Below are 14952 nucleotides of genomic sequence, written 5' to 3'. Positions count from 1 at the left end.
CCTGCATGGATGATGTGTTGCGAGGGCGCTGTAGGAGGGGAAGGTGTACGCGTGGAAGGATGGGCTAAGAGGGTAATCGGATGGTAAGTGTGGGCTTGGGGTGCTTGGCTGTGGAGTGGAGTGCACAGCCACAGGTGGAGGGATCAAGGGCTTGGTGATGGAGGGGATGTGAGAGTTCTTCGAGGAAGTTGCTGCGAGAGGGGTTCAAGAGGAAGTATTGATTGAGTTCACGTTGGGGAGTTATTTGGGAGGGACACAAATCGATGGTTAGTGTGAATATGTGTTTGTATGTGATAATACTACAACCCATATAGGAGAGGAGTTCGCAAATGGTTTGAGCAGAACTATGAGAGCGATGCGTGTAAGGGTGATTGTGGAAAAGCCATGTTGGAGGGAAACATGTAAGGGACGCCCTCGACAAGACCGCCTTTGAATAATGCTTCTGGTAGAGAACCTGAACTGCCATCTCTAGGAGCAGGTCTACCGTCTTCCAACATCTTCCAACAACTTCTTTCAGAGAAGATACAGAAATCACTCAAGTGCCTTCAATCTCAATCATCCAACTCTCGCCCAAAGTCAATCAATCGCAACTTCCTCGCGTCTCTAGGATGAAACTGCGCAATCTTTGCTCTGACCAAAAACCTCGAAGCCGCAGAATCCCTCTCGAGCTGAAAGTAAGCTTTTCCACCACCCGGTCCTACCAATGTAGCAAACAGGTTCTCAATCAACTGTCGCATTTCCGCATCGGCAGCTTCAGCCTCAGTCGGTGGTTCCTTTTCCTCCTCTTCAGCGGTAGTAGCAGTCTTCTTGCCCCAGATTTGATCGATTCTGCGCTGTCGTGTCTTGTCTGAGACGGGCTTCTTGGTCGATTTTGCGCGTCCCTTTTTCGTGAAGCCGGCGGCCAGTGTGTCGTCTTCGACGTCAAGCATGTCGCCAACTACAGGTCCACCCAGCTCTTCTGCTGCAAGCATGTTGGAGAGAAAGTCGTTGATGAAGTCGTTCATGGCTTGGCCTAAGCGTTGCATATCTGCATCATAGGCATCCTTTTGCGCGCGCTTTGCTGCGATGAGTTCACGCGCGAGCTGAGCGGGAGTCTTTTGAGAACGGTCTATATGCTGAGCGCGTAGACGTTCAATTCGGGCTTCCATGGCCTGGGTGAGCTGATTGGCATCGTGGAGGTTGGCTTCCTCTCTCCGGAGGGTAGCTTCCTTTGCGTTGAGTTCAGACTTGACATCGGCGATGGCTTCCTTGGTTCCTTGGATATTTTTCTGCAGTGTACGTGCTGCTAGCAAGGAAGGGAGAGGCGACCCTTTTCCAGGAAGGTATGTTGCTGTTGGCTTCAGACGCCTATACGCGTCTTTGACTGCGATGAGTTGCTGCAATTTTTGACGTGAATCGTCTGACGCGTATGCTACAGAATTCAGATCAACACTAGATTCCGATCTCAACTGAAGTGAGTTAATAAGATTCGGCGAGACTGAGTATGGGTCGTACCTTGTCCAGGGCTGCTTGTTGTTCCTGAACGCGTGCCTGGAGCTCCTTCACTGTTTGCGACAGACGAGCTTCGGTGCCGGACGCGTCAAAGTCGACTACCTCGATCTGCCGCTTACGAGCTTCTCTGGCATACTCTTGTATCTTGTCGAGGGTTTCGCGTTGCGCCATCTCTTTGATATTGGACCGTGTTATGGTACGGGTCACCACTCGCTAACTAACAGGCCTGATCTGGGGTCACGTCACCGCTCAGCCACTCAGCCCAATTCGCTACCTTCACGTTCACTGCGGTGAAAGGAACCTCTCCCTCTCTCGCCTGCTGTGTTGCAGTGCGCAAACCCGCGCTACTGTTGCTGCCTCTCACACACGTGATATGCCAAGGCTCGCGCCGATCTCCCCGCGATAGCTTCCTTTTGCACCGCTTGCGCTCCCTCTCCCTCACGCAACTCGCCGCTGCTCTCTGCTATCACGCACTGCTCTTACCCCATCACCCCTTCCACTACAGTTGCATCTCAGTTGACGAGGAAGGCGCGCAGCTCGAGCTCTCCGCCTCTAATACGCCGGATTGAGCCGAGAAGGTTTGACGGGCGAGCTTTCTTTACTTGGGCCAGTTTCTTCATCTCTCGACGTCTCGTCGCCCCAGAAGCACACAACACACAACACACCCACACCCTTTCCGACTCTCCTGCTCCATCACAAGCATCATCATCCTCGACCCCTCGCTTCTCCGAGGCTCCCTTCTCCGACCACTGCACCATCTGCACGCTCCAAACTCTATTCAAGCTCCCGGCGACCTCTCCTCCACGCACCTTCACCGCACTGTCGCGACTCCCTCCCGTCCGCCCTCACAGCACGCTTTCTTTCAGCCCCCGCTGTACATAAGTCGCACAATAATCGAGATCAATTGAACAAAAGTCTCCACCTCGCGTTTACGCGCTTGTCGACTGTGAAAGCGCATATACCCGTAAAGATTCAAGAACTCATCTACAGGAGCCATGTCTGCATCACCCACCATCGCAGCTTCGTCGGCCAAGCGCCCGCTTGAGGAGCCGTCGTCGCCTGCCGGACCCAACGACCAGCCCGATGCCAAGCGCCCGGCTCTCGACAAAATGGTCAAGGAGGACGCCTCCATCGCAGACGACATTGATATTGCCCAGCCCGTAAAAGCAGACGACATTGCCACCGAGGGCCTCAAGGACGACGCGCATGACGTAGCCGGCGCTGCCCTGGAGAATGGCGCCGAGACCACCCAGACGGACACTGTTGTCCCTGACGCGCCTTCCATCCTCGAGACCCAGCCTATTCAGTCCACGTCGGGCGCCAATGGCCGGCCTGTAAACCAGAACCAGCAGGTAGACGAGACCAACTGGCTGCATGTGCGCGCTTGCATTGGCACCAGCGAGGCAGCTACCATCATCGGCAAGGGCGGAGAGAATGTGACTCAGATCCGTCGTCTGTCTGGCGCCAAGTGCACCGTTAGCGACTACTCTCGGGGCGCTGTCGAACGCATCCTTACTGTAAGCGGCCAAGTTGATGCTGTGTCCAAAGCCTTCGGTCTCATTGTGCGCACTCTAAACCAAGAGGACCTCGAGACCCCTTCCACTTCCACTTCCAAGGCGTACCCCATGCGTCTGCTTATCCCCCACATTCTAATCGGCTCCATCATTGGCAAGGCCGGTGTTCGCATCCGCGAGATCCAGGAGGCCTCCAATGCTAAGTTGAACGCATCTGACACCCTCCTCCCCAACTCTGGCGAGCGCTCGTTGATCGTTCTGGGTGTTGCTGACGCTGTGCACATTGCTGTGTACTATGTTGCGCAGACACTGGTCGAGCAGCTGACCGAGCGATTCGGCGGTCCCGCTGCCTCCCAATATGCCACACGTAGCGGAATGGCGGCCAACGTAGTCCCAGGCGGCATGTCCGTCCAGCCATACGTTCCCCAGCCTGCTGGAGGTCAGTACTCTCACCCACAAAACTTTCGCCGCCAAGAACCCCCTCAGCGCACCCCCGCTCACGGTGGATATGGCGCGCCTCACATGCACGGACAGCCCCCTCAGCAGTCGCCCTATGGGCATCCTAACATGCCTTATGGAGCTGGCTCGCCTAGCCGCGGTCCGTACGGTGGCCCGGCTGCACCTACTCCATACGGAGCTCATCCTGCCGCAGCTCCCGTTGCGCACGGTGGAGCTGCTCCTCACGCAGCGGTTGGTGCAATGCCCGGCCAACCTTTGACACAGCAGATCTTCATCCCCAACGACATGGTCGGTGCCATCATCGGCAAGGGCGGTGCGAAGATCAATGAGATTCGCCAACTTAGTGGAAGCGTCATCAAAATCAACGAGCCCACCGATAACAGCAACGAGCGTCTTGTCACCATTACAGGCACACAGGAGTGCAACCAAATGGCGTTGTACATGCTGTACTCGCGTCTTGGTCAGTAGACCCCCTCCCCCCTCCCCCCCACTTCCATACGACCGTGAAACTCATTCCTTCCTAGAATCGGAGAAGCACCGGATCTAGTAAGCGCGCTGTGAGCGTGGACTACTCAAAGCGACGTGAAGCGAGCAGCATGGGTTCAAGTCTCGTTTCTACACTGCATGTGGAATTTGGAGCATGGCGTAACGGTATGTTTATCTTCCCTTCCAAAATCTTCTCTCTGGGCGTGTTTTTTTATACATGAAGCGGCTGGCTACCTCACCACATTTTCGGTGAGTGGGTAAGAGCATCATGGCTCGGATGGCATCAGGTTGTTGGGGGTCAGGGTGGAAAGGGGGCTCAGGCAAGGTTTCGTCACATATGGTTTCTTTATCACCGGCTACATGGTTTGAACATACCTGGTAATCTATCAAAAGCTTTACGTGTTTATTATGTGGTTGCTTATGATGTGGTGGTCGGTATGTGGGCATGATGGACGTGATGTGACTGTTGCGTGTATCGATCTTTCCCTGAGGCCATGGGGACTCCAAAGACGGTATGTGGTTGTCTAAACCTGATGTTCCATAGTTCAGTGGGGTTGGTTCTTGTGAGGCACTTAAGCTATCTGTATGTGCGCACATCTAGATTCTACCTCCTCAGTACACGCTTGGTTCTGGCTCAAAGGCACATTCCCAGTACCACTTTCGTGAGTAGGCCCGTTGTTTGAGTATCACACAAAATGCATCTCTCTAGGCGGATTTCCAAACAGCTGCATCTTAATGATGAAGTATTTCCATCTCCTAGCCCTCGTCGCCCAAGAGCGCTCGAAGAAGGTAGGCTAGTCAGTCGAGTTGGTCTAGTAATTGGAGACTGCTGCTAGATGTTTTCATTTCAAGTTTGCATATCCTTGTTGTGGGACACAGAGAAGAGGGCACACGTGTCTATGATGGCAAGGCGGCGAGTGCGGTGAGCGGCTTGGGATCGTGGAGAGCACGTTGTTTGACAGTTTGACGCTGCTACCCATGGGGAACTCATTTCCGATTCAGATGCTAGCATGATAGACTTGAAGTATTACGTTTCATCCAGTATAGATAAGATACATTATCAGTGATCATTCCTCACTTGCCACACTACTTCTTCCCAACCTTGTCTTCTTTCAATCCGTACCCCTAAGTCGGCATCCGGATGTGGTCGCACAGTATCTTCTGTCATCCTACACGGGCCAAACCCTGGCTGAGATATGGGTCCGCCACCCACAGCTGTAATATCGTGACCCAGAATAAGTACAGCCATGGTGCCCATTATATGGGTGATTGCAAAGTGGCGTCCAGGACACTGGTCCTGGCCTCCGCCAAAAGGGAAGTAACCCACTCTGCGTAAATGAGTCGAATCATCTGGATTTTCCTCCATCGCACTCGGCTGCTTCTCTAGGAATCGGTCTGCGTGGAATTCATTGGCTGTGGGTCCCCAGGTCAGTGGGTTGCGGTGGGCGCTCTTCATTGAAATTAGCATGTTGGTGCCCTTTTTGAGAAGGTAAGATTGCCCTTGACTTTCGCGGCGGTGGGTGGATACGACGGTGTCGTCGACGACTCGGCGGTGCAGTGTGCCTACCGAGACCAGGCGCTGTGTCTCGCGCAACACGGATAGCAGAAGTGGACAGTTGGATTGTATCCGATCGGCATCCACAACTGCAGTATTTGCCTCGATTGTCACTGCCGCACTCAACTCATCTCTCAGTTCAACGAGCAGTGCTGGCTGGCTGAAGACGTATGTCACACACCAGAATAATGTCGGTACCACGTTGGCCACTGCCGCGTGGATAATGATCAGGTACGTCGCTGCTATATCTCTAGCCGTGAACCCGTGCTCGCGTTGCATGGCAGCCATGTCGACTGTAAGCGAGGCAATATGATTGTCGCTATTCTTGACGTTGAGCCTGTCGTGTCCAGCCGTAAAATAAGCTTCTAATACATTCACCAGAGTGAGATGCGCCTTCTTCGAGCTCCGAAATGTAAGATCGAAGACAGTGGTGCTGTCAGTTGGGTCTCCATCTTCGAATTGCCTGAGTAGATTGAAAAATGCATGTCAGCGTTTGGACTCGGGTCAGATGTCACCACATTCTCAGCTGGGTTTGGTTATGTGGAATCATAGCTTACCAGTAAGTATCTACGAGAGAAACGTCCTTGCTCCATGGGTTGTTTTCTTTTCCCATTAGTGACGATGTCGTGGTGATTGTCATGATACTACGCATCCAGAGCCAAAGGTCTTGCACCACGGCATCTCTTCCCATGTCTGGTCCACCGCTTTCAGACCGAAGAGTTTGAGGGAGGAGCCCAGTCAATTCCTGGAGTGCGGCAGCGGCCATTTTCTTCCGCTCTGACCCGGTCAACCTCGCAGCGAACAGGTGTATGACTTTTGACCGTAACCCGTCGGCATAAGCTTTTTTTGCCGGTTCCGAGAGTTCTCTCAATCGACCAATAAACTCTATCACTAAAGGTATCATGCTCACGCTCTTCTTTCGGAAGATATCTTGTGCGAACAGTGGCGAGTTCACCAGGTACGCTTTGTCAAAGAGCACGGGAATGGAAAAGATCGGATACGGTGTGCTCTGACTGTGGAAACATGACGGCGGTTAGTCATCGGTATGCAGGCATGTATAAGAAGAGGCTGGAGATTTTTTTCTTACTCACCATAGTGTGTTGGCGTACTCATGGGTATACCTCATCAACCCCCAGAGATGCCCAACAAATGGGATTAGATGAGGAACCGCAGGTGGCTCCGCGGATGCAGAGAATGGTGTACCGCCTGTACGCTGCTTTGTAGCGAAAAAAGTAACTGTAGCTAGGGTACAGAAGAACATCATGGCGTATCCCGAGTCGATGTTGAAAAGACCACTCGCATCGCTGAGATTCGCAGTAGAACCTAGTCCGCGAGCTCCGTCGCTGGTTGTGTTGGTAAGGACATCCATACCTATTGCTGAATGATTACTGTAAAGCAAAGTCCCCTTACGTGATCGGTCGCTGGTCGTTGAGAATGATGACAATGATGATACCTGGATGAATAGGAACCACCCAGTCTTTTTGTATCCCCCATATTGTTTGAAACCAACGCACAAGCTAGCAGTGATGCGGAAGCTTCAGCAGGGCATTGAAATAGACAGGTTCGATAACGGCGTCTAGACGCAAGCGTATTCTCTCCTGCAGAACGTAATGATAACAATATCAGTCTGCATCGGCGTTCCACACTGCAAATCGAGACTAGCGAGCAATGATAACCTAAACTTTGGGTTGCTTTTCTCATCAATTGCTCCAGACTCCAGATAGGTGGGAAACTTACGTGGACAAGGTTGGTTGAGGTGTTCAATCTCGGATCATGGTCGAGTTGTAGCTGTAATCGTTTGTATTTTTTTCGTTTAAGAGCGGAAGTTTTGGATCGCCTGTGGGAGAGTACCGTAGTACTCGAGGGCACAATGAGACTGAATGAGGAGCCATCTTACGTGGACAATGAAACGTACGTGATAGGCAACTGCGATATCGATACCACAACTCGATCTCATGCATATGCTTTACTAAGAGGAAAACAAAGGGTAGAGAAAAAGAAAAGCCTTGGAGAAGAGACCACAATGTGTACCCTGTGTTTCCGAGTCGCAATCTTGCAGCATGGCGCTCATTTTCTTTTTGGACACGTTTATTCATGTTTTGGCTCGTGCTTTCGAGTGCGAACTCCCGGTTTTGGACGAATTTCCGAATGCATTCGACAGACTCTTTAGATTACTTGATAATTCAGAGGGGTTGTACATGATATCAGTCGCGCTTCCTTAGGTATCTCTACGTATAGACAGCTCTTGTGTGTAGGGGTGAAAGTGATAGTATCGAGTCATACTATGGTAGCCAAACGAAACACCCCTTCATAGGTTATGGCCACCCAAAAGGCTCCCTCCTTACTCTCTCTTAATCGCATTCTGCCCTACTCTCCGCCTCCCAACGCAGTCTTCCATCGCGCGCTCAAGTCCCTCCTCCAGCTCAACCAAAGGCTTATATCCCAACCTGCTCTTCGCTTTCTCAATACAAAAATACCTCGTCATACAGCTCAACCTCACCTTCGTCTTCGTCAGCGGCGCTTCATCCAACCCCAGCCCCCAAAACAGCCACTCTAGCAGCCCCGCCAAAAGTAGCGCACAGGCCTTACTAATCACCCAGACCTGCCCCGGCCGCGTCTTGTCACCTGCATACCTCAAGACCAAGCGGGTAAATTCCCAGAAAAAACGTGGCTCGTCTTTTGTAACGAAGAAGGCTTCGCCTTCTACATTGGCGTCATCGTTTGGGAGGTATTGATGGGATTTAGTAAGTGCGGCAGCGGCGAGGTAATGTGCATAAGCCACATTTGTGTTCTCTTTGAAGTCGAAGAGATTCTTGTTATCACCGATTTGTACGTTTGTCTTTCAACGATAGTAGGCGTTTAGAATGCCGGGCAACACGGTCAAGTCGCCAAAGCCGAAGATACCTGAGGGCCTGATGGCGCAGGTTAGGAAGTGAGATGTGCCGCCGCTACTGCTGCTACTATCTTGGGCTCGCTGGTTCTGCGACAAAACATACGTCTCAGCGAGGGCTTTGGTGTACGTATAGAACTCTGCCCGTTGTTGCTCCTCCAGTATCATAGGCAATGTCTCGTCAACATATCGTAAATCCGTCGCAGCATCGCTGACAACGCTTGCGGAGCTGGTATACACGAACGATGAGGTACCAGAATCTTTTGCGATTTGAACGAGGCTCTTAGTGCCGTCCACGTTGATCTTTTACATGATATCCCTGGGAGAATAGAACTTGGGACTCGCGGTGTGGACGACGATGTCTGGTTTGGTTGTTTGAAAAATCCGGCGCATGGCGGTGGAATCAGTGAGATCGCCCACATGATATGTGATTTCCTCGAGGCGATGGAGAGGAAGCTGAAGATCGACCGAGTGGAGGTGTGAACAGCCTCGTTGAGAGAAGAGTTTCAGCATTTGGCTGGCGAGGCCGCCGTTTCCCCCTGTTATGAGGATGGTGCTTCGGTGAAGGGGTGAGTGCTCTGGAAATGTGGTAGTCTCCATTTTTGGTGGTGATGGTGTGAGTAGTCTCGTGATGACGAAATTGGGGCGGAGTCGTGATGGTTTAAATTATTCAGGTGGAAGACATCGAAGATATATAATAGCGCGGTGTGAAATACGGCGGATACGGCTCATACGGGAATTGGTCGTCTCTGATGTCAATACCACGTCTAGAAGGAGGTAACAACACATGAGACGATGACAGAGTCGTGAGATGCTCCATATACATGCAGTTCCCCAAGGCTATGCTCGCAATTTTTTGGCACTTGAAAAGGATGAAGCTTAGAGTAGATTGACGATTGCAGTCATGAACTTCGTGACAGCGTGTGCTAGTCGCGTCAGCGCGCGTCATTAACTCCGAACTTGGAGCGTATCTCCACCCCTCCAAGCTCAACCGCCACCCACCACTGTTCTTCACAATGTACGCCACTCACCCCAAAACCACGCCTCTATACGTCCACCTCAACTGACTTCACTTCATACAATCCAATTCCCCACCATGCCCCTCGGTTTCGAGCGCCTGAACGAGCGCACCCAACGCCCCAATGCGCACATAAACTTCATCCGCACCCTCCCCGGCAGCACCTCCGCCACCGCCCTTGCCATCCTAAACCGGGTGGCAGCAATATGCTACCCCTTCATGAAGTCGCACCAAATCCTCGTGCAAGCGCTCGAAGAATACCCCTACAACACCGAGTTCGTGGGCCGCAACTTCAACGCCGGCGAAGTCATACAACTCGTGTTGCGGGACCGGCAGGGGCGATGGCTACCGCAGCGCATGGTGGAAATGGTCATGGTACATGAGCTAGCGCATTGCAAGCAGATGAACCATAGTAAGGCGTTTTGGAAGGTGAGGGATGGGTATGCGGTGGAATTGAGGGCGCTTTGGGCGAGGGGGTACACTGGCGAAGGGTTGTGGGGAAGAGGACGGGAATTGGATACTGGGGTGGTACAGGCGCGTGAGGGGGAGTCAGTGGATGTACCGGAGCATCTTTGTGGAGGGACGTATGGGCGGAGAGCGGGGAAGAGGAAGAGAGGCGGGAAAGATACGTCAACACTAAGTTATGCGGAGAGGAAACAGAGGAGGATACTGAAGAAATTCGGAGCTGGTGGCAAGGCCTTGGGCGCCGACGACGACACAAAAGTCAAGCTGGAAAAGGGTGTACCGAAGAAAGGCAAACCCAGGGTCGCTGGCAGCGCCAGAGGACGCGATCTCCGAGCCGCCGCGGCACTAGCTCGCTTCGACACAGTCAAGAAAGAAGACGTAACGATAAAAAAGGAAGAAGAAGCCTCTTCCTCAGACACCGACACAGAAGACGAGTTCCAAGAAGGCGACCAGAACGGCGCTGCAGTCGACATCGACGGCAAAAGCATGTTCGACGACAAAGGCCGCGCGCTCATCAAAATATGCGACGACGAAGACGACAAAGACGGTGATGCGAGGAGGGAAAGGGATGAGATAGAGGGTTTTGCTCCCCAACGGTCGAAGAAAACGCAGGTCAAGACACCGGCACCTTCGGCGAAGGGCGCGACGAAACCACTTACGTCCAAGACGGCCATTCCCTCACAAGCTTCACCCAAGACCACCCTCCCCAACCCACCACCCCGCCGTACCAAACCGCAAACCCCACCAACCTTTGCTTGCCCCATCTGTTCACTAGCAAACGACCCCTCAGCACTAACCTGCATGGCCTGCGCAAACGTACTAAACAAAGAGCTCGTACCCGATTCTTGGTCCTGCAAGAGCGAGGCTTGTAAAGGGAGTCTGTATGTGAATGCTGGGGACGCGGGTGGGTGTGGGGTCTGTGGTGTGGGGTGTAGGAAGGGGTGATGGCTGGTGGTGGTGCTGCTGATGGTAAGGGAAGATATTTTGATACCCCCTTTCCTTTCGTGTTTTAGCGCAGACGTAGTATGATTTGAATGGGAAGAATGAGTTCTGTACAAATATGGTTGTATATATTTGCAGCAAAATAAATGAGGAGTTATCATAACTTCATTCTGATTAAAAAAACAAAGCGCCGTTGTAACCCGACACACTCAATGACCCAGAGTGAATGGTGTATCAAACCAACGTGCTTCTGGAATACCCCCAAGAAACACCATTTGTAACCTAATGGCATGATGCTCATTATAGAGCCATGCATAAAAATAAACTGAAAAAAAAAAGCCAAACTCTCTGTACACCTAAACGCCATCCATACCCTAACAACATACACGGCCCCCATCACAGATACTGCAAACACTACCTCGCAATCCTCAACTGCGAGCCGCCTCCACTCTTCCTCGTACTTGTAGGCACACCCGCCATACTCCTTCCATCCCTCCTACGCATACCCTGCAGCTTAGCCACAAGCTGTTCATGAATCTTGCGGTTCTGCGCCCACCCATCAGCGAGCCTTTGCATCCTGATTGCCGCGATGACGGTCAGGATCGCGGATTTAAATTTGGGCCGACGGTCGTGCACAGTGATGTCGGGAGTGATGCCCATTTGCGAGATGAGGTGGAGTTCATTTTGATTGCTGGGTTTGTGTTAGTATGTTTGTCCAGAGGAGGATGGGAAGGTGAAGGAACGTACGCTTCATTGTAGTTTTGGATCTGCATGAGGAAGAATTGTTTTTGGTATCCGAGTGCTTCGCGGAATGCTTCTGCTCGCGAGCAGCGTGCGCGGAGATATTGGATTTGCTTGGCTAGACCGTTAATCTCCTTGATGTGGAGTTTCGTGATGGTTTCGGCCTGCTCATCCAGATCGTCCGAGTCTTGTTTAGCCTTTTGCTGTATCGCTTTGGATGAGGCTTGGAGAAGGCGGTACTGCGATTCCTTCTCCCGAAGCTCGGATTGCAGGTCGCGTAGTTGACGGTCGAGAGCCATCTGCTTATCGCGCGCTGCTGACTTGGCTTCGGATAGCTGTTTGCGGTGTTGTGAGTCCTTGTCGCGGATGTGTGATTCTAGGTCGTGGATCTTGTTTTCAAGCGCTGCCTTTTGTTCGCGTTGGGCTGCACGAGACTCTGATTGCAGAGCACCGTTCTGATTTTCCTTCTCTCGGATCATGGATTCAAGAAGGGCGATTTTCTCTTCTAGAGACGCCTTCTCTTCGGCAGCCTCCTCGGCATCGTCCTGCAGAACTTCTATTTCTGCTTCCAAGTCGTCCTTCTCTTGATGGGCGGTCTCCTTGAGCTCTTCAAGTGCTTCCAGACGTTCTTCTGCTAGTCTTTGGAGAGCTTCAACTTGACTCCTCTGGTTGTTCAACTCATCGCGCAGATTCTCCAGCTCATCATCTCGCTTACGAATAAGATCCTGCATGATATCGATCTGTGTGTCGGGTTCATCGGCATGATCTCGCAGAGCATCGAGCTCAGCTTCGCGATCTACTATCGTCTGTCGTGCCGTCTCCAGCTCTCGTGTGCAATCACCGAGGTCACTCCTGAGCTGCTTAAGCTCCGTGAGTGTCGCTTCTTGTACCTCAATCTTCTTTTGCAAATTAGCTATGTCACGCTCACGCGTTTGCAACGATGACTGCAGGGTTGAAACATCTCGCGAGAGCGCGTCTCGTTCGCGTGTGATCTTTTGAAGCGCCTCGATCTGTGTATCTTTGCCGGACACTGCCGTCCGCAGGCTGCGCATCTCACTCTCGATCTCATTACGCTCTTGTCGAAGGTTTGCAACCAGAGTATCGCGGTCATTGTTGCCTTTCCGCAATGCCTCAACTTGCTCGTCCTTGCTCGTCATCTTAGAAACGAGGTTGTCACGCTCGCGGCGAAGAGTCGTAAGTTCACGTGATAAGGCGTCCCGTTCGCGTGTGGCAGTGTTGAGCGCTTGTACTTGAGCATCTTTGGTGTATAGCGTTGTACGGAGCCCAGTAAGCTCCTGCGTGACATCGTCGCGTTCGCGGCGTAATCTTTCAACGCCTTCCAGCTCGCGATCCTTTTGATTGAGATCGCGTCGGAGCTGCTGCAGTTGCTGTTCATAAGCCGACGCATCTCGTTGCAGGCGCGCAATCTGTTGCATAGCATCTTGATGCTGTCTGCGGAAATCTTCCAGTTCGTCGGCCTTGGTTTCGGCGGCATCGACTCGTGATTGTAGGAGCTCAATCTCAACCCCCTTCTCGCGGGTGATGTCAACGACCTTTTGCCTCGCATCGTTGGCGGATTGTTGTGCTAATTGGACCTGATTGTCGCCCTGAGACTCTGCGAGTTCCAAGCGTTCGCGCAACGCATCCATCTCCGCATCTTTCTCGTTTTGAGCAGTCTGTAGGCGCCTCTGAAGCTCCCTAAACTCAGCGTCCTTTTCGCGCTCCATAGATCGAAGTCGATCCTCGAGGACCGCAAGCTCCTGTCGCTTCTGCTCGTCTGCCTCATCAAGTTCGCGCTCTACCTCGTCAAGTTGCTGTTCCAGCTCTCGGATTTGTGCGTCCTTGCTATCTGCAGCCGAAGCAAACTTAGTTTGCAGTTTGTCGATCTCAGTATCTTTCTCGCGCTCAACTGAGCGAAGCTGATCCTCAAGATCCTCAATTTTCTCGCTACGCTCAGCCAGTTGGCGGTCTTTATCAGCCAAGTCGTCATGCTGGGAATCTTTGAACGATTGCAGCTGCTCTTCCAATTCCGCGATTCGCTTGGCCTGGTCTTTGAGTTGCCGGTCCTTCTCCCCGTTGCCAGCGGCCTGAGAATCTTGCGCTTGTGCTAGCTTGTTCTCCAACTTATTGATTTGTTCCTCCTGCTCATCTAGTAATGCGTCCCTCCTCTTGAGCTCTGCCTGTGCGCTCTCTAACTCGGCATCGAGCTTATCCAGTTCCTCCTCCGCAGACTTCGCATCTTCAACTTTCCCCTCAAGGCGCTCAATCTCAGCTGCACGCTCCTCAGCCAGTCTGCGGAGTTCCTCCATCTCCTCGCGTATACCCTCGTCAGCATGTCGCCTCTTGACTTTCTCCGCGTATTCGCTCAATCGTTGCTTGTATTCGTCCAACTCCTTCTCGGCCGCTTTGAGATCCTTTGTGTATTTCCTCAGGTCTTGCGTCATGGTGACCTTTTCCGACTTGAGGTTGATGTTCTCTTCCATGGCTTTTTGGTTGAACTCGGGGCCCATTTTCTTGAGGTTCTCTTCGAGGAAGTGGATCTTAAGCTTCAGGCCGAAATTTTCCTTGTCGATTTGCTCCAGACGCTGCAAAAATGGTTAGCAGAGTATCAGGGTAAGCGCGTTGACTGCGCGCGGGGTATCGGAGTATACGCACGGCCTCCTGCTCTCTCAGAGTGAGCACATTGCCATTGCCACCATCCATTTCACCCTCGGCTCGTCTCGGCAGGGCCATGGGCGTGCTCATATCACTCGCACTGAGGTTTGGCACCTCTGTCTGATCACCTACTGAGCCGGCAAACGAGCTGGATTCTACATCATATATGCTCGCCTCGGGCAGAGGCGTATTGCTGACTTGAAAGCCTGGTTTCATCGCGGCGGGCGTTGTGAGTTTTCCATCTAGTAAGCCGTTGACCTGGCGCGTCCGGTTGGTGGTTGCGCTCTTCAACATGGGCGTGAACTCATTCTTCGCGTTCCGGTTGCGTCGGGCTGCAACGTTGTTTCGGGGTGTTCGTACGCCATTCATCTGCTTGAACAGATTGTCGCGGTCTGTCGGCGCAATAAATGTCTCTTCTATGCTGAAGGAGGGATCGTTGGTGGTGAAGCGCGTCATGTCGCCAACCTCTGTGCGAGGCGTCGTGAGAAGGTGCGCCATAGTATGTGTATACTTTAGGAACGCATGGGGGAGAGAAATATAGGGTTGCTTTGCGCATACACTTCCAGTAGTGTGTAGTTCAGTCTCCTCTCGCCATAGTTGGGCATGTTCAGTGTTGTTTGTTTGGGACGCTTGGACCAGGGCAGGGGTACAGCCCGCAACTAGCCGGACTAGGCAAGAACCGAAAATCGCGCCTCTAGCCCAGTCACGTTATCACCTTGCCGCCTACAGGAAAAAC

General features: G+C 52.4%; 6 protein-coding genes across 6 annotated transcripts; 2 read left to right on the top strand and 4 right to left on the bottom strand.

The window, feature by feature from the left end:
• Positions 1-551: 551 nt before the first annotated feature.
• Positions 552-1662, bottom strand: PtrM4_068040 (MscS-porin multi-domain protein; the record flags this gene model as incomplete). The annotated part of the gene is made up of 2 exons (XM_001933477.1): positions 552-1448; positions 1495-1662. 2 exons carry the CDS (start codon positions 1660-1662, stop codon positions 552-554), a joined length of 1065 nt encoding a protein of 354 aa, XP_001933512.1.
• An 824-nt stretch (positions 1663-2486) lies between these two features.
• Positions 2487-3932, top strand: PtrM4_068030 (PBP1, Protein interacting with poly(A)-binding protein; the record flags this gene model as incomplete). The annotated part of the gene is made up of 1 exon (XM_066105808.1): positions 2487-3932. The coding sequence occupies one exon, from the start codon at positions 2487-2489 to the stop codon at positions 3930-3932; it is 1446 nt and encodes a 481-aa protein (XP_065964435.1).
• Positions 3933-5010: 1078 nt separating this feature from the next.
• PtrM4_068020 (CypX, Cytochrome P450) lies at positions 5011-6874 on the bottom strand (the record flags this gene model as incomplete). Its single annotated transcript, XM_066105807.1, has 3 exons — positions 5011-5968; positions 6063-6518; positions 6597-6874. The coding sequence occupies 3 exons, from the start codon at positions 6872-6874 to the stop codon at positions 5011-5013; spliced, it is 1692 nt and encodes a 563-aa protein (XP_065964434.1).
• Positions 6875-8347: 1473 nt separating this feature from the next.
• PtrM4_068010 (hydroxysteroid dehydrogenase) lies at positions 8348-8563 on the bottom strand (the record flags this gene model as incomplete). The annotated part of the gene is made up of 1 exon (XM_001933474.2): positions 8348-8563. One exon carries the CDS (start codon positions 8561-8563, stop codon positions 8348-8350), a length of 216 nt encoding a protein of 71 aa, XP_001933509.2.
• A 928-nt stretch (positions 8564-9491) lies between these two features.
• Positions 9492-10823, top strand: PtrM4_068000 (WLM domain containing protein; the record flags this gene model as incomplete). The annotated part of the gene is made up of 1 exon (XM_001933473.1): positions 9492-10823. The coding sequence occupies one exon, from the start codon at positions 9492-9494 to the stop codon at positions 10821-10823; it is 1332 nt and encodes a 443-aa protein (XP_001933508.1).
• A 411-nt stretch (positions 10824-11234) lies between these two features.
• On the bottom strand, positions 11235-14714 carry PtrM4_067990 (Myosin-tail-1 multi-domain protein; the record flags this gene model as incomplete). The annotated part of the gene is made up of 3 exons (XM_001933472.2): positions 11235-11511; positions 11568-14146; positions 14217-14714. The coding sequence occupies 3 exons, from the start codon at positions 14712-14714 to the stop codon at positions 11235-11237; spliced, it is 3354 nt and encodes a 1117-aa protein (XP_001933507.2).
• Between the last annotated feature and the right edge of the window lie 238 nt (positions 14715-14952).

This window comes from Pyrenophora tritici-repentis, chromosome 2, assembly GCF_003171515.1.
Source record: "Pyrenophora tritici-repentis strain M4 chromosome 2, whole genome shotgun sequence".
Classification (NCBI taxonomy): domain Eukaryota; kingdom Fungi; phylum Ascomycota; class Dothideomycetes; order Pleosporales; family Pleosporaceae; genus Pyrenophora; species Pyrenophora tritici-repentis.
Note: the sequence above shows the minus strand (reverse complement) of the source record. Positions and strands in the feature narration are given on the sequence as shown.